At 38.9% G+C, this 22,911-nt stretch overlaps 1 protein-coding gene across 1 annotated transcript; it reads right to left on the bottom strand.

Annotated features, from left to right (window-relative positions):
• Window positions 1–485: 485 nt before the first annotated feature.
• Window positions 486–21,819, bottom strand: mtmr8 (myotubularin related protein 8). Its single transcript, XM_073839751.1, has 14 exons — window positions 21,684–21,819; window positions 18,453–18,575; window positions 18,179–18,341; window positions 16,236–16,393; window positions 13,699–13,827; window positions 13,101–13,235; window positions 12,284–12,416; window positions 6,422–6,531; window positions 6,198–6,323; window positions 4,265–4,314; window positions 3,389–3,589; window positions 3,079–3,207; window positions 2,027–2,153; window positions 486–1,936 (listed from the first exon to the last, which is right to left on the bottom strand). The coding sequence occupies exons 1-14, from the start codon at window positions 21,705–21,707 to the stop codon at window positions 1,643–1,645; spliced, it is 1,902 nt and encodes a 633-aa protein (XP_073695852.1). The 5' UTR covers window positions 21,708–21,819; the 3' UTR covers window positions 486–1,642.
• Window positions 21,820–22,911: the final 1,092 nt, after the last annotated feature.

Below are 22,911 nucleotides of genomic sequence, written 5' to 3'. Positions count from 1 at the left end.
ATTTGAACAACTTTAAAGGAGATTTTCTCAGTATTTAGATTTTTTGTTGTATCTCAACCAAATATTGTCCTATCTCAAATATCACTGGAAAGCGTATTCAGCTTTCAGCTAAAAAAAAATAGACCAAAATGACTGGTTTTGTGGTCAAGGGTCACCATGTGTCACTGTTAACTTTATTTTGCTATCCTCACTTACATAAATGAACTATAGTGTCCTGCATCCACTAGTAAAAAATATCAAAAATTATATCTGGTGTCTGAATAATTTTTGGTTTGACTGAATGTGAGTTTAGCATTGTCCACAAACATATTAGAATTAGTATAATCGCATAACATTACTTTTTTTTTTGCATATAAAAGCATTTAAAAATTGTGTTCATGAGGTTTATCTCGTTTGCTAGCTGGCTAACTGTCCGTGTATGCTTGCAAGTAGTCGTTAAAACTAAAGCAGGTAAAGTTTATAATGACATAACTCACTTTTTTTACTACAATCTATATTTATTTAAAGAAAACATCCATTTAAATTGAATGGTGTACAAAAGAGGTACAAAACAGTGCAATGATCAAAATAAGCGTGTATAAAATGAGCTGACGTGAATATTACACAGAGCAAAACTTTTTCAGGTTTAAAAACAATACATGTAATGTAACCATTTTCAGTGTTATCCCTCTTATTGCTTATTTCAAAATTCCCTTTTGACTATTGCTGTATTTTAAATCAATAGATGTTTTTTTCAAATTTAATAAAAAAAATAATGTAAACAAATGCCTCTCAATAAAGGAAGCATTTTTAAACATTGGTTTGCATTTCACATAATAATAACCGCTTGTCTGCAGCTCCATATCAGCCAGGGTTCAAGAAGCTGTCAAAACTTTTCAACAACCATCAGCAATAAACATCTAGACATTATTAAAAACAATATTGCTTTGCAAAACTATATGCCGCTCAAAAGGCTTGGTTTAAAAAGACATAAGTAATAACACTCAACTATTTTTGTGTGCATCAAATGATTTGTTTGGCATTAGAGCTTGGCTCAAACAATATGGAATCCTATTGCAATCAATCAGCTGCGTTCAAACAGCGTTTTGCAATAAAGAACGCAACAAAAGTAATACTAAGCCCTATGTGCAAAAAACTGATCATCAATTTGATCCATTTTTTAACAATGTGTTCCCTATATCAACCTGAATTTCACATCAGCTGCTTATGTGTCTGAACGAATCAGTTTGAGTCTGGTTTTCAAATGTACTACACGTTATATTGAAAGTGTTACTAAAAGAAAGTCATTAAAAAACAGTATACCATACAATGAAATACGGCCAAATTTGATCAGAATGGCATTTAGACATTAAGTAGATGATTCTGACTGCGTATAATCGAAGCATATAGCTTCAATCCTCATGGTCTGAAGGCTAACAAACACACTGAAGTCCACAAAAACATACAGAACATTTCAGGAATGTTCAAAACAGGGCACAAGAATCCACCCAGTGCTTAAAAAACCTAATTAACAATTACAAACTAGTGTGTGACACAATGGTACAGTTTGAATGCTTTTTGTATTACAGTGGCTTTTTTCAATAATCCGCACATTTGTTCTTAGGGGTCTTAGTCAAAACGTCCGTTCTGTTACTATGGAGACTCAAGAGGATTCTTGTACCTCCTCTTTGGAATGTTCTGTTTCCACAGAAACAGGTTTGTCCTTAGAGGAGGTCAGATCGTGTTCGGGGGCTGCTGGCTCCGCCCCTTCATTCTCATTGCACTTTTCAACTCCTGGACCCGCCTCCTCCGCATCTCCATTAATCAAAGAAGCACAGCTTCCATTTGATTGGACAAGAGCAGCGGTGGGAGTCGTCTTACTTGGACTGTCCTGTTCCACAGGTGTGTTGATTGGTCCAGATGGATCAGGGAGAACTCCGTCTGCAACAGCCAGCTGCTGTAAATGGAGAAGAGAGAGACAGCGTTGTGTCAATCAAACACCTCTCCACTCTTGACAAAAACTACAGCTCCCACAAACCCCACTTACTCGCTGTAATTCAGTCATGGTTCGCTCTCCTTCTACCTGCTTCTGCGAGAGGGACAACAGCTGGTCTAAAACAGACTGTCTTGGGTGCATGCCTCTGTCATAGTGGTTATACATCCCACACCAGAACCTGGGAAACATACACAAATACAAATGTGACCCTGGACCAAAAAACAAGTCATAAGGGTCCATTTTTTGAAATCGAGTTTTATACATCATCTAAATAAATAAGCTTTTATTGATGTATGGTTTGTTTGAATTGGACAATATTTTTTTACAGATAATGTACTCACCTCCTTGTCATCCAAGATGTTCGTGTCTTTCTTTCTTCAGTCATAAGGAAATTATCTTTTTTGAGGAAAACATTTCAGGGTTTCTCTCCTTATAATGGACTTCTATGGTGCCCCCGAGTTTGAACTTCCAAAAGAAGGGTCTTATCTAGCAAAATGATCAGTTATTTTCTGAAACAATTACAATTTATATACTTTTTAACCTCAAATGCTTGTCTTGTCTAGCTCTGTGTGTATTCCGGTTCATAACAGTTAGGGTATGTCGAAAAACTCCAATCTCATTTTCTCCTCCAACTTCAAAATCATCCTACATCACTGTTTTACCTTTTTTTGTAAAGGGTGTTTGATTTTATTTGCATGTTCACTTTGTAAACACTGGGTCGGTACTTCTGCAGCAATGTAAAAGTATATAAGTTGTAAATGTTTTTAAAAAAAAATAACCTATCGTTTCGCTAGATAAGACCTTTCTTCCTCCGTTGGGATCGTTTAGAGGCCTTTGAAGCTGCATTTTTAGAAGTTCAAACTCAGGGGCACCATAGAAGTCCATTATATGGAGAGAAATCCTAAAATGTTTTCCTCAAAAAACAATTTCTTTACGACTGTAGAAAGAACTTGGATGACAAGGGCTCAGAAAGCTCTTGGATTTCATAAAAATATCTTAATTTGTGTTCTGAAGATGAATGGGTTTGGAACAACATGAGGGTGAGTAATTAATGACAGAATTTTCATTTTTGGGTTAACTATGCCTTTAAGAGTGTATCATACTTGAAGTGCAGTGGTAAAGTGCTGGGTCTGAGAACTGTGCACTCTAGTGAACGCCGGTACAAGGGGTTTCGATACTCATCCTGGTTCTTCAGAAGATGTGGCCACAGTGAAAACGTCTTTTCATGCAACCTAAAATCCCACACAGAAAAGTATGTTTTAAAATCATTCAAGGCTTGGAATCAAGAGTATGTTTGATTTCACTTTTAACAAAGAATGATTGGTTTTCATTTTGAAGCATACACGGATACACGCCGACTGCATTATTCTTATCATACATACATTTATGTGTGTATGTGAATTATTTTCTTACCTCATTTCCAGCCTCTCTTTCTGGCAGTTGCCTATGAAGTTTCCATACTGGCAGGCGTAGACATCATTGTGTATTTCTATTAGGTAACGTTCATTAAACTCAAACGCGGAGGGGAATTGTTCTGACAGCTGCCACACACATTCCAGGAACTGGGTGAAGACCGGAGACACTTCTTTAGGGTCTGTGTCCAGATGGCCACACCTATAGCACACATATGTACACAAATGTACTGGTCACAAAAAACTGACTTATATTCATAATAATGGCACACAATTAAGGGATCACTATTACTAAAGCCTTTTTATAGTATACAAAAGGTAACTGTAGTGTTTTAGCAACACTGTGTTAATATTATACCATTTAAAATAATAATATTATTATTAAAATATGTAACATTGTGACCCTGAACCATAAAACCAGTCTTAAGTGGCATGGATATATTTGTAGCAATAGCCAAAAATACAATGCATGGGTTAAAATGATTGATTTTTCTTTTATGCCAAAAAACATTAGGATAATAAGTAAAGATCATGTTTCATCAAGTAAATTTCCTACCCTTAAATATATCAAAACAAATTTTTGATTAGTGATATGCATTGCTAAGAACTTAATTTGGACAATTTTAAAGGTGATTTTCTCAATATTTAGATTTTTTGCACCCTCAGACTCGGTCATATCCTAATCAAACATCAATGGAAAGCTTATTTTTTTTGGCTTTCAGATGATGTATTAATCTCAATTTCAATTCAATTTACCTTTATGACTGGTTTTGTGGTCCAGGGTTAGATTTATATATATATATATTCAATTATTACAAGCTGTGATAATGTGTTGATGATTATTTACCAATACACACAAAAAATAGAAAGTTTTTACCTATGACTGAATTTATGACCGAAAGAGATCCATTCCTTTTCTATTAAAACCTGTTATTTAAAAAAAAGGTAAAATGGTTAATTTCCCCAACAATCTGCTTTGTTGTATATGATAAACAAATTAAACACAGTCAAGACCTTAATTTTTTTTTATTTTTTCATATTTTAGTAAGTCTCACCTTTTAATATACACTACTGTTAGAAAATATTTAAAGATGTTCAGTAAGATTTTTTTTAAATTAATACTTTCAGTTATTTATTGCTAGGATGCATTAAACTGATCAAAAGTGACAGTGAAGACTTGCATACTGTTAAATAAGTTTTCTATATCAAATAAATGCTGTTTGTTTGACCTTTATATTCATCATAGAATCCTACAAATAATTATTACAGTTACCACAAAAAATATTAAAGGAGAAGTTCACTTCCAGAACAAAAATTGACAGATAATGTACTCACCCCCTTGTCATCCAAGATGTCCATGTCTTACTTTCTTCAGTTGTAAACAAATTATGTTTCAGGATTTCTCTCCATATAGTGGACTTCTATGGTCCCCCCGAGTTTGAACTTCCAAAATGTAGTTTAAATACAGCTTCAAAGGGCTCAGAAGGGTCTTATCTAGCGAAACGATAGGTTACTTTCTAAAAAAAAATAATAATAATAAATTACAATTTATACACTTTTTAACCTCAAATGCTCATTTCGTCTAGGTTGGAGGAAAAAATGAGACAGAAGTTTTTCAACCTACCCTAACTGTTTTGAACCGGAATACACAGAGTTGACGCAGAGCTACACGAGACATTTAAGGTTAAAAAGTATAGAAAAATGAAACAAAAGCACGCACATCAGTCTCAAAAGGGTGCTCGACCAAAAAGCAACAAGTAAAAAATAGAATATAAAGTCGGCAACACCTAAGCTCCAAAAGTATCAAAAATATTTATTATTAAAACAACTTTCGCATAGCGTGTGTCACGTTTCGAGCACGTTTCTGATGAAGAGCCTGCGCGCTCTAAACGTAACACACGCTATGCGAAAGTTGTTTTAATAATAAATATTTTTGATACTTTTGGAGCTTAGGTGTTGCCGACTTTATATTCTATTTTTTACAGGTTAAAAAGTATATAAATTGTCAATTTTATTTTAGACAATAACTGATCGTTTCACTAGATAAGACCCTTCTTCCTTGGCTGGGATCGATTAGAGCCATTTGAAGCTGCATTCAAACTGCAATTTGGAAGTTCAAACTTGGGGGCACCATAGAAGTCCACTATATTGAGAAAAATCCTGAAATGTTTTCCTCAAGAAACATAATTTCTTCACAACTAAAGGAAGAAAGACATGAACATCTTGGATGACAAGGGGGTGAGTACATTATCTGTCAATTTTTGTTCTAGAATTTAATTTTTCCTTTAAGCAGCACAATTGTTTTTAACATTGATAATAATAAGAAATGTTCTTAAGCACTAAATCAGCAGATTAGATAGGCTGAAAATTCAGCTTTGCCATCACATAAACTACATAAAAAAAGTTAAAAAAAAAAAAGTAAAATTACACAAATTAAGATTTTTTTTGCGAAATCCAAGAGCTTTCTGACCCTCCATAGACAACAACCACATAAAATAATGACTTTATTCAACAATTTTTCTCTTCCTTGTCATTCCCTGCCACCATTCATAGTACCACAACACAAAAAGTATTCTCATAGCTTCATAAAATTCAGGTTGAACACTGATGTCACATGGACTATTTTAACAATGTCCTTACTACCTTTCTGGGCCTTGAAAGTGGTATATATTAAGTTACACAGGAATAGTTGGTGACTTAATGTGCAAGGCCATGACCTGCCCAACAGTGTGAAATACATGTGAGTGTTCACTTTAAGTTCACAGGCATCCTGTGTTGAGGGTAGAGGTTATAGGCTATTAGGTCATTACCATGAGGCCTTTAATGGTTCTGTAGTATGGGTCCAGCAGTATGCAAGCCAAAGAGCACACCTGAGCTGTTCTGTCCCAACCATCAGAACAATGTACTAACACACTCGCCCTTTCTTCACAGACAGCCTAGAACACAAACAAAATGACTGAGTATATCATTCTTGATATTCTTGATATAGTCGTGTTGATGTCTCTCTATGCAATTATAGCATGGAGGTAAGTACCTTGGCGAGAAACAAGCCTGCATCCATCACAGATTTGATGTGCCTCAGCCAGCCCGAGTTCTCCAGACCTGTCAGATAGTCACTCATGGAAGGAGACTTCATAGAGCACACTAGAAGAACAAAGGTACAGCCAATCATCATTTTATCTACTACTGATTTAAAAGGTATAACCTTATCACAGACCTGCAAACTCATCAGAGGAAAAAAGGTGACAGTGTCCAACAACTAAAGAACAAAAACACAAATTATATTATACTGAAAAACATTATTTTTTCCTTCTTAGCCTGGACAAGGGTTTCACAAACACACACGCACACAAACGCCATGGAGGGAAACTGAAAAACATTCACAAAATATTTCATATATTTTACAGTTCAAGATAAAACTTAAAAGATGTAGTTATTAAATTATATGAAATATTTCAATATAATATGAATTATCGATAAATATTGAGTGCTTTATTTAATTTTTATACCATCAATATTTAACGTATTTGTAGTGAACTATATATAAGTATTTAAATAATTCACCCTTATAGGCTGTTTGTGTGTGAGCTTAATGTCTTTCTGCACTTGCTATAAAATATATATATATATATATATATATATATACACTTAAGGGCGGTAAAAGTACTACAATTTATTATACTAGATATTGTATAATAAATCAAAAAGAAGGCCGTCTTGAAAAATATAGGGAGTTTAAAAGGCAGCTGCATAATAAATAATGTTCTGCTGCCATCTATTGGTTATATGGGTAATTCCATATTATTTTTAAAAAAGACGTTTTCTGCGAAAAAAGTCATTTTGTCCTATGCAGTTTTTTATGAATGAAAATGAGTCCTTGAAGTACATTTTATTTCACAGCAGTAAAGTTGGAAAATAATAAAGGCTTTAAAATATTGTGATAAGATTTAAAAAATGTGTTCTTGACTTTGAAGGCAAGTTAGTGATTATCAAGAATACGATTAAGATGTCCTTGAAGAGAAGTATGGCTTGCTAGCTAACGTTAGCCTAAACAAGTTATGATAGTGTTTAGCTGTCAGCATTTAAATGTACAACTATGCAGATACGGAGAGTACGGGATTACCAGGCTCCGCATTTAAATTATGTTGTTAAATAATAAGAAACTGAATGTTCACGCCGCTAACATTATTGTTTATAATGTTGCAATTATAATTTTTCTCAGTTTCTGATAAGAACGAGGCAGTAGATCAGTCTCAAGAGTGTCCACCTAATATATAGCACATATAAAATGAGCTTTAGCGGAAGTTTACGAGCTGCTTATCTTTATGCAGAAGTTCTAAAGAACTCTCCGTACATACAGTCATTTCAATTTCCATCAGAGTTTCCACATTAGGTCAGGTGTCTCTTGACAGGGGCGAACACAGATGGCAGTGTGTTTCAAGACACTGAAGCAAGCGCTGAGATTGGTCCAGGAAAAATATCATTTATAAGAATTGTCCAATAATGGCCTACATGGCACACAAGCCCACCCCCACATAACCGGAGAGAACAAATAGTGATTACAAGGCTAAGACTAAAAAGAGCAAAGCGTCTTTTTAAAGATGCCTTCCTGCGGCTCGTGCAGATGCCAATGGCGACTCTGAGGACTCGCCTGGCCTTCTTCAATGAGGCTGCTCCCCCGCCCGCCGCGGTGTCGCGCCGTAAATGCGCCGTGCCCAGCGGGCCTCGGATTCTTCCCCCAGCCGACAAAGCTCGCCGGTTCGCCCGCCTGCTTCACCGACCTCGTCAGCCTCTGTTCCGGACGTAAAGCGGCCGCTGTCTGCCACCGCTTCCATCGACGCCGCTGACGAGGGGGCCATGAAGGAGGAAGAGGATTTCCGTTTCCCGCCAAAAGGGGAACGTGCATGCTGCTCAGAAGAGGCGATAGCAGCCCACTTATGTCTGCCCTCCGCTGGACGGCGTGCTAAGTCGGCCCTCCCCTCTAAAGCTTGCCGTCAGATGTCAAACCTGCTCCGCCGCACTTTCGCCACCGCCAAGCCGCGTCAGCGCTGCGTAACATGGTCTCTCACCGTTGCTGAGAGGCACCCGTGGCTAACGCTTTCTGACGTTTTTCTCATCTGGCCGCCGCCCCGCCGGACGCGGCCCGCGGCCCAGGATTGAGTTGAAACCTGAGCCTCCGAAATCGTCCTAGCACAACTCGCTCGTCCAGTTCCAGAAAATGTGACTGTTCCAGTGTTTTCTGCAGCCAACAAACTGGCTCCGTCGCCCGTTTGCCTGCACACAAAAGTCGTTCTCACGGCTACCCAGATAAACCCCCAATAGAGTGTATTTTCTGGTGTCCCGGCCATAGCCGATGGTGTTTCATGTGTAGTAAGAATGCCCACTACCCAGTGCTCATCTCTACACACAAGCACAGCCTGTCACACAGGTCCCGTGCACATAAAATCGACTCAGATCGATTGCGCTTCACAACCGGCCACGGCCGATGGTGTTTCATGTGTAGTAAGAATGCCCACTACCCAGTGCCCATCTCTACACATAAGCACAGCCTGTCACACAGGTCCCGCGCACATAAAATCGACTCAGATCGATTGCGCTTCACACGTGGTAAATGTGCCCACTTCACAGTGCCCACAGACACCACATCATGCACGTCAAACGGTTTCTGTAAAAACGAAACCAAAAGTGCATTCGCTCTATGCAGGCGAACGTTGTTTGGAGTGTGTTAAATGTGCCCGCTGCCCCACAGCCACATACATACACAGACATAATAGTTCCCGCTATCAGCGTGCCCCATGCCTCAAATGTCACGAGCACGTTTTGCATGAAATCAACGTGCATTCGCTCCATGCAAGCGAACGATGTTTGGAGTGTGTTAAATGTGACTGTTCCAGTGTTTTCTGCAGCCAACAAGCCGGTTCTGTCGCCCGCTTGCCTGCACACAAAGGTTGTTTTCACGGCTACCCAGATAACCCCCCAATAGAGTGTATTTTCTGGAGTCCCGGCCACGGCCGATGGTGTTTCATATGTAGTAAGAATGCCCACTACCCAGTGCCCATCACTACACACAAGCACAACCTGTCACACAGGTCCCGCGCACATAAAATCGACTCAGATCGATTGCGCTTCACATGTGGTAAACGTGCCCACTTCACAGTGCCCACAGACATCACATTATGCACGCCCCAAGGTTTCTGTAAAAACGAAACCAAAAGGCATTCCCTATATGCAGGCGAACGTTGTTTGCAGTGTGTTAAATGTGCCTGTTGCCACACAACCACATCCACACACAGACATAATAGTTCCCGCTATCAGCGCCCGCGCCCCGAATGTCACAAGCACGTTTCTTGTGCCACAGCACACCGAAACCACTCCGTTACTGAACGAACGGAGCGCGCTTTGTATTCAACCTCTAGCTATTCATGCAAACGCATGGGAAAAGCTTCCAGGGGTTTCGAAATGGGTGCTGGACATTATAAAAGGAGGCTATTCGCTACAGTTTCACCGACGCCCGCGCCGCTATACAGCGCGCGTCGAGACCACAATGCAGACAGAAGCAGCACACCTGCTTCGAGCCGAAGTGGCGAAACTATTGAGCAAAGGAGTCATAGAGCCCCTTTCTCAAGCTCAAAGCGAAGGAGGGCTGTACAGCAGATATTTCCTGGTACCGAAAAAAGACGGTGGTCTCAGACCCATATTAGATCTAAGGCAACTGAACAAAGCGCTGGTGAAGCGTCGGTTCAGGATGCTCACGACCAGAAAAATCCTCGCGCAATTTCCCCAAGGAGACTGGTTCGTGTCAGTGGATCTGAAAGATGCGTATTTTCAAATACAGATAGCGTCACGTCACAGGCGTTTTTGAGATTTGCCTTCGAGGGCCAGGCATATCAGACGGCTCTATTCCTCAAAATGGTCTGTGTTTTCGGGTTGGTGCGCAGCCCGCGGCTCGTCACCCACTAACTGTGGTGTGATGGAGGTGCTTTCCTTTCTACAAGAGCTGCTGGACAAGGGCAGAACCCCGTCCACGCTCAAAGTCTGTGTGGCGGCCATAACAGCGTTTTCGAGGACAACGCTAGGTCAGTCAATAGGAAGGAACGATTTAGTTATTCGCTTCCTGAGGGGAGCTAGAAGACTGAATCCCCCCAGACCTCCCTCAGTCCCCGTATGGGACCTTTCTGTGGTACTAGAGGCCATGAAAGGTGGACCATTCGAGCCTCTGCAGACGATTGATTTGAAATACCTGTCTCTTAAGACTGTGTTTCTGCTGGCTCTCGCTTCAGTGAAGCGCATAGGGGATTTGCACGCACTCTCTGTGAGCGCGACGTGCATGGAGTTTGGACCTAATGACTCTAAAGTCATACTCAAACCCAAACATGGTTACGTTCCAAAATCCCTCAACACACCGTTTAGGGCACAGGTCATCGCGCTGTCAGCCCTACCGGTCACTGATGAGGAAATAAACGCGAGCCTCCTATGCCCAGTCAGGGCATTACGAGCTTACGTGTCTCGCTCGTCTGCTTTTAGACAGACAGAACAGCTTTTTGTTTCGTTTTATGGGCGTCCCAAGGGACTGGCCGCGTCAAAACAGAGCTTATCCAGATGGATAGTTGATGCTATTGCGCTGGCATATGCTTCCAAAGGCATGCAGTGCCCGCTAGGTGTCAGAGCACATTCCACGAGGGGCGTGGCCTCATCGTGGGCTTGGTCGAGTGGGATTGCCTTGCAAGATATTTGTACGGCGGCGGGCTGGGCCTCTCCGTCTACATTTATAAGGTTTTACAACCTGGAGGTTCCCGACTTACAGGCCAGACTGCTGTCAGTCTAGATATTCAGTGTTGTCTGACCTGATGTTATCAGCTCGGAATGCTGCGTCTACTGAGCACAGCTCTAGGGTCGACAGTGAAAGTAGTAGCACAAGATGTGCCTGGGCAAACTGTGTGAAGACCCTTATTTTTACGTCAGCTCAGGCTGTAACCCCGCCCTGTTTGTACGTTAAACTTAGCGTCTGAGTGACGCTGCACTATGTGGAAGAGTGCAGCGTTGCCACTCCCTCTTCCCCGGACTCCCTGTGAGTTCTATAGGTTATTATGAACTGTATGAACCCCGGGCTTTCGCCCTTGGGTCTTTGGTGTCAGATCTCAGCATGCACGGCGTTTTACACTGGGTCCCCTAGCGTAAGATACTTACGCAGTACGAGAGACCTCTCGTAAGAGAACGTACTCGGTTACTAACGTAAACTCGGTTCTCTCTAGAGAGGGAACGAGTACTGCGTATCTTGCCGTGCATGCGCACGCTCTGGTTGCTTCGATGATGAAAAACCAGATAATAGCTGCCTGTGAGCGGTTTTTATAGGCCTAGACCACGCCCTTTTAGGCAGGAAGCAACGCAAAGGGCGCGAAATGCCCCCATTGGATCTGGCGTCGCGCCAGGCCTCGCTCTAGGCTGCTGCAGTTGCCGCAGAGCAGCCAATAGGCGCGCAAGCTGTTTCGCCTATGTCTGTATGCTGCTGCAACGCGCTTTACATTATTTCAAAATTAAGGATAATTTTTGGCTTCAATATCTCGCAGAAAAGGATTTTCAGTACTCGTTCCCTCTCTAGAGAGAACGAAGGTTACGTTAGTAACTGAGTACGTTTCTGATCCACACTCCGGAGCGGAAGGTGGCGGTAATGCACCAAAACGCTGGATGCCAACCGCCGTAAAAATACAAGAAGAAGAAGCAGCCCACCCCCCTCCCTCCCTCCCTCCCTAAAAAAACTCTCCGGTTCTACACGATTCACGTGAATGACCCAATTGACAATGAAAACGGCGATTGTCGCCGAAAAGCGACAAGTTTGCAGGTATGTTATCAGCTCCTGCATATACCAGTACTAATAAAAAAAAAAGTGTTCTCTCACCTTCCAGCAATTTTTGTAGACTGTTTCTCATGACATGGATGTTTTCAATTCCTTGGAACTGGAACCTGATATTAGAGTAGTTGTCCTCATTCTCATAGCCTTTACCCGCTGCGCGGTTCGCCATTGCGTTCAACTGACAAAGACAAAGACACGTACAAATGTATGAACACATAGCTGCACACAGAGTGTCAGGTCAAGGTTTACGGTCTCCTAAATAATAGGGAAAAGAATCAAATGTTGCTTCTCCAGTTATACTGGTGAAACATGAGATGGGCAGCAATAAATAGAACAGCATATTTAATATTTGCAGTACATACAAAAATAAAAAACATTGTATAACCTCACTCTGATGGTACAGCAAAACCCACTTATGACAAGAATGTAAGGTTAATTAGTCAGATTCCTTAAAGGGATGGTTTACCTAAAAATAAAATTCTGGCCTTAATTTCTCACCCTCATTCAGCTTCATAACATTATAATTGATCCACTGATTTCACATGGACTATTTGACCAATGTCCTTACTATTTTTCTGGGCCTTAAACGTGTGAATTGTTACTGTCTACGCAGGGTCAGAAAGCCTTTGGATTTCATCAAAAATAAGAATTATCATTTTTGGGTGAGCTATTCCTTCAATTGTTAGTTTAATAGATAAATAGAAGAGTAGTTGGGGTCAAATCGTGAAAGATTACACATTACATTATGTCTTACATTTATGCCAGAGCAGCTGAGGTTGAAAGTTTAAAGATAAACATTTACAAGTCCCATTCTGGACCTGTCCTCCTATGTATATAGAAAGGTTAAGGTTAAAGGTCATACCTTGGGCCGTGTGTCCACTACATATATAAAAGGGCAGTTAGGGTTTGCTTGGCTGATGGCCTGAAGCATCTGCTCGTCTTCCAAACAGCGAGAGGTCAAACCTGACAAAGGCTGACTGCAGCGACAGATAGCAGCCTGCAAGACAGTAACACAAGATAATGTAACAAAGACAGTAACAAAAGATAATGAAGTTGTTAGTGGCAACTTTTTGCCATTTATATGTCCCCAAACTGTAAAGTGAATGAAAATAGGTCTAGGTTTAATCTAGCTTTAAATTGGACTATTTTTATTCTATACTTTGCAGTACTGAATAAAATGTGTATAATTAGCTCTTCTCTCAACTCTGTCAGTTATCTTTGATTAATTTGATCAGTTTGTTCAAGTGTATTGGGGACTCTGTTTTCAGTGAAGAATACATGCAGTGTTAGTTGACAATTTGGCCAAATGTTTTAGAAGGCAGTATGATGTCTACTGTTCGAAACAGCCTATGTGTAATTAGTTTGGCTGTGATGTCTTAAAATGCTGTCTTGGTAGGGTTCTCACTTGATTGTGGAACAGACGCATTGTGTGTATTTATAATGTGCAGGTGCTTGTATACCTTTGTGTCTTTGTGATAGTATGACAGCGCAGGCAATCGCCCTCGGCTCCTAAACTTGGCGCTGCCCGTTATCGTAGAAACACTGGCATTTTTAGGGAGTCCTATGATAGATGGATAAGTGCTACATAGCTGTGTGAAAGAAAGACAAAGAGATAAAACATAAATGAGACAGATCAAAATATAAAAAATATGAATTATAATAATAACAAATTATAAATTATTCAATTATCAATGTTCATCAAATTAAAAAAAATATTCTGATCAAGTTTTGCGTGCATACACTACTGTTCAAAAGTTTGGGGTTCATAAGCTTTGTTTTTGTTTTCAGAAGAAGTACAGTGGGTACGGAAAGTATTCAGACCCCCTTATATGTTTCACTCTTTGTTATATTGCAGCCATTTGCTGAAATCATTTAAGTTCATTTTTTTCCTCATTAATGTACACACAGCACCCCATATTGACAGAAAAACACAGAATTGTTGACATTTTTGCAGATTTATTAAAAAAGAAAAACTGAAATATCACATGGTCCTAAGTATTCAGACCCTTTGCTCAGTATTTAGTAGAAGCGCCCTTTTGATCTAATACAGCCATGAGTCTTTTTGCGAAAGATGCAACAAGTTTTTCACACCTGGATTTGGGGATCCTCTGCCATTCCTCCTTGCAGATCCTCTCCAGTTCTGTCAGGTTGGATGGTAAACGTTGGTGGACAGCCATTTTTAGGTCTCTCCAGAGATGCTCAATTGGGTTTAAGTCAGGGCTCTGGCTGGGCCATTCAAGAACAGTCACGGAGTTGTTGTGAAACAAATCCTTCGTTCTTTTAGCTGTGTGCTGAGGGTCATTGTCTTGTTGGAAGGTAAACCTTCGGCCCAGTCTGAGGTCCTGAGCACTCTGGAGAAGGTTTTCGTCCAGGATATCCCTGTACTTGGCCGCATGCATCTTTCCCTCGATTGCAACTAGTCGTCCTGTCCCTGCAGCTGAAAAACACCCCCACAGCATGATGCTGCCATCACCATGCTTCACTGTTGGGACTGTATTGGACAGGTGATGAGCAGTGCCTGGTTTTCTCCACACATACCGTTTAGAATTAAGGCCAAAAAGTCTTGGTCTCATCAGACCAGAGAATCTTATTTCTCACCATCTTCGAGTCCTTCAGGTGTTTTTTAGTAAACTCCATGCAGGCTTTCATGTGTCTTGCACTGAGGGGAGGCTTCCGTCGGGACACTCTGCCATAAAGCCCCAAATGGTGGAGGGCTTAAGTGATCGGTTGACTTTCTACAACTTTCTCCCATCTCCCGACTGCATCTCTGGAGCTCAGCCACAGTGATCTTTGGGTTCTTCTTTACCTCTCCCACCAAGGCTCTTCTCCCCCGATAGCTCAGTTTGGCCAGACGGCCAGCTCTAGGAAGGGTTCTGGTCTTCCCAAACGTCTTCTATTTAAGGATTATGGAGGCCACTGTGCTCTTAGGAACCTTAAGTGCAGTAGAAATTTTTTGTAACCTTGGCCAGATCTGTGCCTTGCCACAATTCTGTCTCTGAGCTCTTCAGGCAGTTCCTTTGACCTCATGATTCTCATTTGCTCTGACATGCACTGTGAGCTGTAAGGTCTTATATAGACAGGTGTGTGGCTTTCCTAATCAAGTCCAATCAGTATAATCAAACACAGCTGGACTCAAATGAAGGTGTAGAACCATCTCAAGGATGATCAGAAGAAATGGATAGCACCTGAGTTAAATATATGAGCGTCACAGCAAAGGGTCTGAATGCTTAGGACCATGTGATATTTCAGTTTTTCTTTTTTAATAAATCTGCAAAAATGTCAACAGTTCTGTGTTTTTCTGTCAATATGGGGTGCTGTGCGTACATTAATGACGAAAAAATGAACTTAAATGATTTCAGCAAATGGCTGCAACATAACAAAGAGTGAAACATTTAAGGGGGTCTGAATACTTTCCGTACCCACTGTATCTTACAAGCTGTTTTGCATTTCTCAAAATGCCATAAAATTACAGTAAAACAGAATTACTGTGATGTATTGTTACATATGTTGGGGTTAAAGTATTACTAGTAACAAGAGTTATGTAATCAGATTACTTTTTTCAAGTAACTAGTAATGTAACATTACTTAGAAAATATCCGAGTTACTTTTGCAAATTTAATTTTGGTACTTTCCCATTTAATTACTGATACCTCTCCTGTTCCCATGTTGAGAGAAATTGGAAGTGAGGTGCAGAGGCACTTCGATCAGCCTGAGGGTTATTCATTTCACTTTTGATGTAAAAGGGCCTTAACAGTTGCCAAAAATATAACTTTTGGGTTTTTTGTTATTAAAGTGGTGATGTTATCATGGAGATATTCTTTAAAAACATAATTTATCCTATGAACTTATGAACAGCAGTGTATGTGTGTTGGGTTGAAACTGTGCGCATCATAGTAATCATTGTGGTCAGTAGATAAAAGAGCTAGGCTGATTATTGTGAAATGGTCCTAAACAGGAAGCACAAATACTAAATTGTCGAGTAATAGGAAGTTGCTACCTCAAAGTTCTTGTTAAGGTGGCTGATTTCCCAGTATTCATTGGAGAGACCCATCCTGCTGAAGTCATTCGCCACACTGATGAATTCCCAACCCTGTCTCCTTTCCTCCTCATTCTGGTGTGGATTATAGAGAAAAGCATACAGCTCCTCTTCTTTCACTAAAATGCACATACAAAAGCACAGTAAGAATATGAGCAAACAGCAAAACAGGTGTACGGAGCAAACAGGTGTACAGCTGAGTCAGTCTTCAAGACAGAACTTCATTTATCAACAGATTACTGGACTAAACATCCAATAAGAACTGCTTTAAGAAACATTATTAATGCTAAAAAAATAAATGAGGTATAAATATTAGATGAAAAGGTCAATTTAAAAAATTAAATCAAAATTAAAAATGTTTTCCTTTAGCAATCAACTAAAATAAAATTTAAGTTGAAGTGCAAGAATTACTAGAACAAAAACTGCAAATAAAAAATGCTAAATAGAAACAACAAAAGCACATAAAAAACAAAAACTAACAATATATTGCACTAAAATAGTACAATACTATAAATAGTCAAACCATAGTTTGTTCAGACACCTTCAAATTTTCTCACATTATCACAGTTTATTTGCTATAGTTTAGAAAACCGTAATACAACATGACAAGAACACATAGATAAACTGTGTCAGAACAAATTCATCTTCACAATGTCAGATACCTTTGATAGAAAGGGATGTAACAAAGGCCAGGTCAAAGTAGCAATTCAAAATTCTGGTCCCAAATTTAAATCAATTTTACTGGTAGTGCACTGTATGAAGCACTTTTGGGTATGTGTCATAGTTCACTATATTTATTCTCACCTAAATAAATGAAATACCTGGTGTCTAAATAATTTTTGGTTTGTCTGTAGATAAAACTGAATTAAAGGATTAGTTCACTTTCAGAACAAAAATTGACAGGTAATATACTCATCCAAGATGTCCATGTCTTTCTTTCTTCAGTCGTAGAGAAATCATATTTTTTGAGGAAAACATTTCAGGTTTTCTCTTCATATAATGGATATGTATGGTGCCCCGAAGTTTGAACTTCCAAAGTTTCATCAAAAATATCTTAATCTGTGTGATTTTTTAATTAGCTATCTCTTTCTTATTTTGAATTTATTCTTTATGTAGTTTATGTGATGGCAAAGCTGAATTTTCAGCCAATCTAATGTGCTGATTTAGTGCTTAAGAAAAGTTAAAAACAATTGTGCTGCCCCAACTTTAAAAGTCCTCCTACATTGCTGCAGAAGTACCAACCTAGTGTTTACAAAGTTAACATACAAAGAAAATCAAAAGAGGTAAAACAGCATTGTAAGACAATTTTGAAGAAGTTAAAGAAAATGAAATGGGAGTTTTTCGACATACCCTAACTGTTGACCCAGACTGCGCATCGCAGAGATGAGACAAGACAAGCATTTGAGGTTAAAAAGTATATAAATTGTCAAACTGTTTCGAAAATAACCAAACATTTCGCTAGATAAGACCCTTCTTTCTTGGCTGGGATCGTTTTAAGCCTGTTGAAGCTGCATTTAAACTGCATTTTGGAAGTTTAAACTTCCAAAAACTTACCATACATATCCACTATATGGAGAGAAATCCTGAAATGTTTTTCTCAAAAAACAATTTCTTTACGACTGAAAAAAGCAAGACATATACATCTTGGATGAAGGGGGTGAGTACATTACCTGTAAATTTTTGTTCTGAAAGTGAACTTATCCTTCAACACCATCACTTGCATACTTAAACATTGTTAACATTGTTGAAATCTCATAGATCCCAAACACATCACTCATATGAATGCAACAAATCATAAGTTTGTGTGTGTGTGTGTGTATGTGTGTGTGTGTGTGTGTGTGTGTGTGTGTGTGTGTGTGTGTGTGTGTGTGTGTGTGTGTGTGTGTGTGTGTGTGTGTGTGTACCTGGTTGGGACAGGCGCAGGAGTGACTGATAGACATCCTGACAGTCTCTCTCTTTCTGAAACAGCAGATGAAGCACCTGGAAGGTTTTACAGCGGATCATGAGTGGACAACCGGATGCAGTTAATGGAAGCTTCTCTAATGATGTGATGTGATGGTGCAGCACCTTTCAAACAAATGAGATTGATACATCCACTGTTATTAGACCTAGATAAAAGTCCCCAAAACAGATAAATGGAAGACCACTACATATTCAGTTCCCACTAGCCTGCATTACCCATGTTTCATTGCGTGTGTTGTTGGTTTGTTCCACATAGATAAGGTGAGTAGCAGTCAAGTAAAGAGTGCCCAGAGCTGATTTTTTTTCAGAATACCTGTTCAGTAGTTTCACATCCTCCACCTGCAAAAACATCCAGTAAAAAAGCATTAGTGCAGAATTATTGTCTGCGACTCAAACAGCTTGCGACTCCAGAGATTTAGGATAACTATTGCCAAAATGCAACCTGGGCTGTTTTTTTTTTACTGTAAATGAGACAAACATATATCTAAAAGCATAATTACGACAAACGAGCCGTTTTTGAGATTGACCGTGATTTCGTTTTGTTTTCAATGGCCGGTGAATGGGAGTACTAGGGGCATAAATTTGAGCGCATCAAAATCAATATTTTTATAACACTAAGAAGGCTCGACACACCATGACACTTTGCTCGAAGTATCGCCTGGGTCTCTACACGTGAACTCGAGCATTGAGAACATTGTTTGTGTACACACAGTTTACTAAAAAGAAAGGTTTTGAACAACTCACTTACACTGTTTGGGTTTCCGCTCGCGGCCGTCTTGCCAGTCAAGAAGTGTCGATCTCCGATTGCGAATGAATGGACTCCATAGGATGAAATATTAGGCTTATATGAGGCTCTTTTTACAACTAGAAGGTTAATGTTGTTTTTCACTTGCGACAAAACAACGAATTAGCTGTGCATTTCTATGGAAATATGCTTTAGGAGCTATCCATCCTCGCATTCGGAGATCGACACTTCTTGACTGGCAAGACGGCCGCGAGCGGAAACTCTAACAGTGAAAGTGAGTTGTTCAAAACCTTCTTTTTAGTAAACTCTGTGTACACAAACAATGTTTTCAATGCTGGAGTTCATGTGTAGAGTCCCAGGCGATACTTTGAGCAAAGTTTCATGGTGTGTCGAGCCTTCTTAGTATTGTAAAATTATCGATTTTGATGCGCTCAAATTTATGCCCCTTGTACTCCCATTCACCGGCCATTGACCACAAAACGAAATCACGGTCAATCTCAAAAACGGCTCGTTTGTCGTAATTATGCTTTTAGATATATGTTTGTCTCATTTACAGTAAAAAACACAGCCCAGGTTGCATTTGGCAATAGTTATCCTTTAATGACACAATCAAGTCTGTGGGTTTGGATGTGCCCCTGAGGGAACAGAACCCATCATCCAGCCTGTGTTTAACACAATACAGAGGAAATCCTACAGAACCTCTTACGACTGTCAGCATATCCTGTTCCTCCATCTCTTGCCATTTTGGTTACTGAGTAACCAACACAAGATGCCACTTCAGCACTAAGTAACATTTTCTCTCGAGTCAAAGTTTAATTTTTTTTTGCTCGTTATACTTGATATACTACAAGAGAACTAATCTTTTTAGTAAATGATTAGAACAATCCCTTCAGGATAGCAAAAGCAAGCTGGCGTTCTCTATAAAATGGACAGGTGAAATCTTCCTGCATGACATAAAACTCAAGGTAAGCCACAGTGGGTCCAATTTAGACTGTATTGATCCATTTCGATCATGATTCAAAACAATAATTCTCTATTAACAGGCAGAGTAGATCTGACCACAGGTGTCAGCTGCTATTATAGAGACTTCCTGTAGCACTGCTGATTCAACATGTGACATCCTTTGAGCTGACCCCTCCATGCCCCCCAAAAACATCCAAAAAAACCAAAGGCAGCAGAATTCAACCTTCATTAACTTTTTACAGTGATCATATGATCATATAATGTTGCGTTACAAAAGCGCCCTAGAACTGCCTATTTTTAAAGTCCCTCTGTCTATTTCAGGTCTTGGGAGTCTTTTCTAATAATATGATGTTAATCAAGTGTGTTAAATAAGATAGACATCTAAAGTGATGAGATACTGCATGACCAGGGCTGCATTTTCCAAAAGCATCACAAGCCTAAGTTGACCGTAGCTTAATTGGTGACAATGGAGGGAAAGGCTAAATGTATTTGGGAAAGGCTTTCAAATTTGCATCCAAGAAAGCCATTCAAATTGGAATATATGAAAAAAGTAAACTTACTACTAATAATTAATAATAAACTTACTAATTAAAAATAAATACAATATATTTGAGCAAAGAAACTCAACAAATAAATACAGTACCACAGTACTAAAATTAGTAGAAACTAAAAGTATATATTTTCCAAGTTATATTTTAGATACATTTACAAAATTATGTTTTTCACAGTTTACATTAAGTCTTTATACAAAAAAAACAAACAAACTACACTACCAGTCAAAAGATGTTTTATGTTTTTTTAAAGAAGTCTGCTCACCAAGCCTGCATTTATTTGATCCAAAGTACAGCAAAACAGTATAATTCTAAAATATTTTACTATTTAAAATAACTGTTTTCTATTTGAATATATTTTAAAATGTAATTTATTACTTTGGTTTCAAAGCTGAATTTTTAGCATCTTTACTCCAGTCACAAGATCCTTCAAAAAATATTTTTTGCTGTTCAAGAAACATTATTATTATTATTTTATCAATTTTAAAAACAGTCTAGTACATTTTTTCAGGATTCTTTGATGAATAGAAAGATCCAAAGATCAGTATTTATTTTTTTTCAAATAAATAAGATTTTATAACATTATACACTATACCATTCATTGGAGTAAGTATATATACATGTTACAAAAGACTTCAGATAAATGCTGTTCTTCTGAACTTTCTATTAATCAAAGAAACCTGAAAAAAAATGATAATAATAAATGTTTTAAATAATAAATGATTTCTTAAGGATCATGTGACTCTAGTAATGATGCTAAAAATTCAGCTATGAAATGACAGCAATAAATTAAATTTGAAAATATATTCAAATAGAAAACTGTTATTTTAAACACTAAAAATATTTCCCAATTTTACCGTTTTTCCTGTACTTTGGATCAAATAAATGCAAAATGTTGGAAGAAATACTTGCAACACATGTAGTAATGAAGTGAGAAATGAAAACTGTTTCAAGTTCATTCACATGTTAGAACATGTTACATTTCGTAACCAACATTAAAATGCATTGGGTTGATTTAACAGCAGATTAAGTAAAGCCTAACAAGTCGGAATCGTGTTTTTTTTTAACCCATTTAAACGCTTCTTTCTGCATGTTTTTACATCTATCGAGAGTTCAGAGTACTGAGTCTGACATAAAAACACGAGCTCTGCCAACTTTACACGAGCACACCTGTTGATTCAGACTTACCTTAGGCGTTATAATGTGCTCCATGTTTTCAGTGGTTTATCATTCAACTGTCCGCGTTAAACTTTCGAGGTTTATGTGTTTAGCGGTTATCATATTTGTTTCAGGAACTCGTATTATTGCTGCGTTCCTTCCTGACATGAAAACTACAATCATGTCAGCTGACGGGAGAAGATATCGCGATAACTCGAAGTGCCGTGTGATTTCAGTCGCCCACTTGTTGTATGGGTCTTCAGCAGTTCATTGCTGATAGGCGCTATAATAATTTAGTCCGTATGCCAACAATAACATATTAATTCAACATTAATAATACAAATTACTTCAATAACACAATATTAAAGGTAAAGCAGAATAAAAACGTACATATAGTCTGTCTGGAATGAAGAAACAGAACAAACTGAGACAGACTAAATCCAGAAGAACTGTGGCAATGTCTCCAAGATGCTACCTGCAAAGCTACCTGAAAAACTATCTGCAAGACAGTGCACCTAGAACAAAAGCTGCTTTTAACGCAAAGGATGGTCACTCCAGATGTTTATTTCATTTAGTTAATAGAAGTTAGTTGATAAAGAAAATCTATTTATGACATTATTTTGACAGAATCCTCATTTTACAGCATTTTTACACAAGTGCCTGAAACTTTTAACAGCACCGTAGCATTGCATGTAGGTTTCTTGAAGCATCTTGGAGACGTTGCCACAGTTCTTCTGGATTTATGGTTTCTTCATGTCATTCCAGACAGATGGATGATGATGAGATCAGATCTCTGTGTGGAGCTCTGACTGTTGTCAGACTCCTTGTGCAAACAAAAATCTCACTGGATTATTACAATTAATGAAAAAATAAATGTTTGGAAATGCAAAAGATAGAAATAACTGACTTAAAACCATTTTAGCTGGTGAAAATACTAGTGTTCTAATAATTTTGGCCACCACTGTATATCTGCCTTTCAAATTTTAGGATAATGGTCCTTCGCATGAGGATGAATATATCTGGGTCTGTGGCATCTAAAAGATTGAAAACCCCTGATCTACAGGCAAGACAAGCCTAAACATACCTGGAAACTTCATTAAGCCTTACCTACACCCAGACGCACGCACAGGGGGGTTGCTCCTGCAGGGTGGCCCAAGCAGATTTGCCTAATTGCTGGGGAGGACCCCCATCGCTTGACCCATTGTCACCATAACGACCTCCCGACCCTTAGGCTCAGTTATCTGATAACAGCACACTA

This window comes from Garra rufa, chromosome 5 (genome assembly GCF_049309525.1).
Source record: "Garra rufa chromosome 5, GarRuf1.0, whole genome shotgun sequence".
In the NCBI taxonomy this organism is placed as follows: Eukaryota; Metazoa; Chordata; class Actinopteri; order Cypriniformes; family Cyprinidae; genus Garra; species Garra rufa.
This window is presented reverse-complemented; position numbering and strand designations above follow the sequence as displayed.

Coding starts and splice junctions, on each gene's coding strand:
- mtmr8 (XM_073839751.1), bottom strand. CDS start 21,707: ATGGAGCACATTATAACGCCTAAG. Junction 16,394..18,178: donor CCTGCGCCTGTCCCAACCAG/GTACACACACAC, acceptor TGTGCATTTTAG/TGAAAGAAGAGGAGCTGTAT. Junction 6,532..12,283: donor TCTACAAAAATTGCTGGAAG/GTGAGAGAACAC, acceptor TTGTTCTTCTAG/TGTGCTCTATGAAGTCTCCT.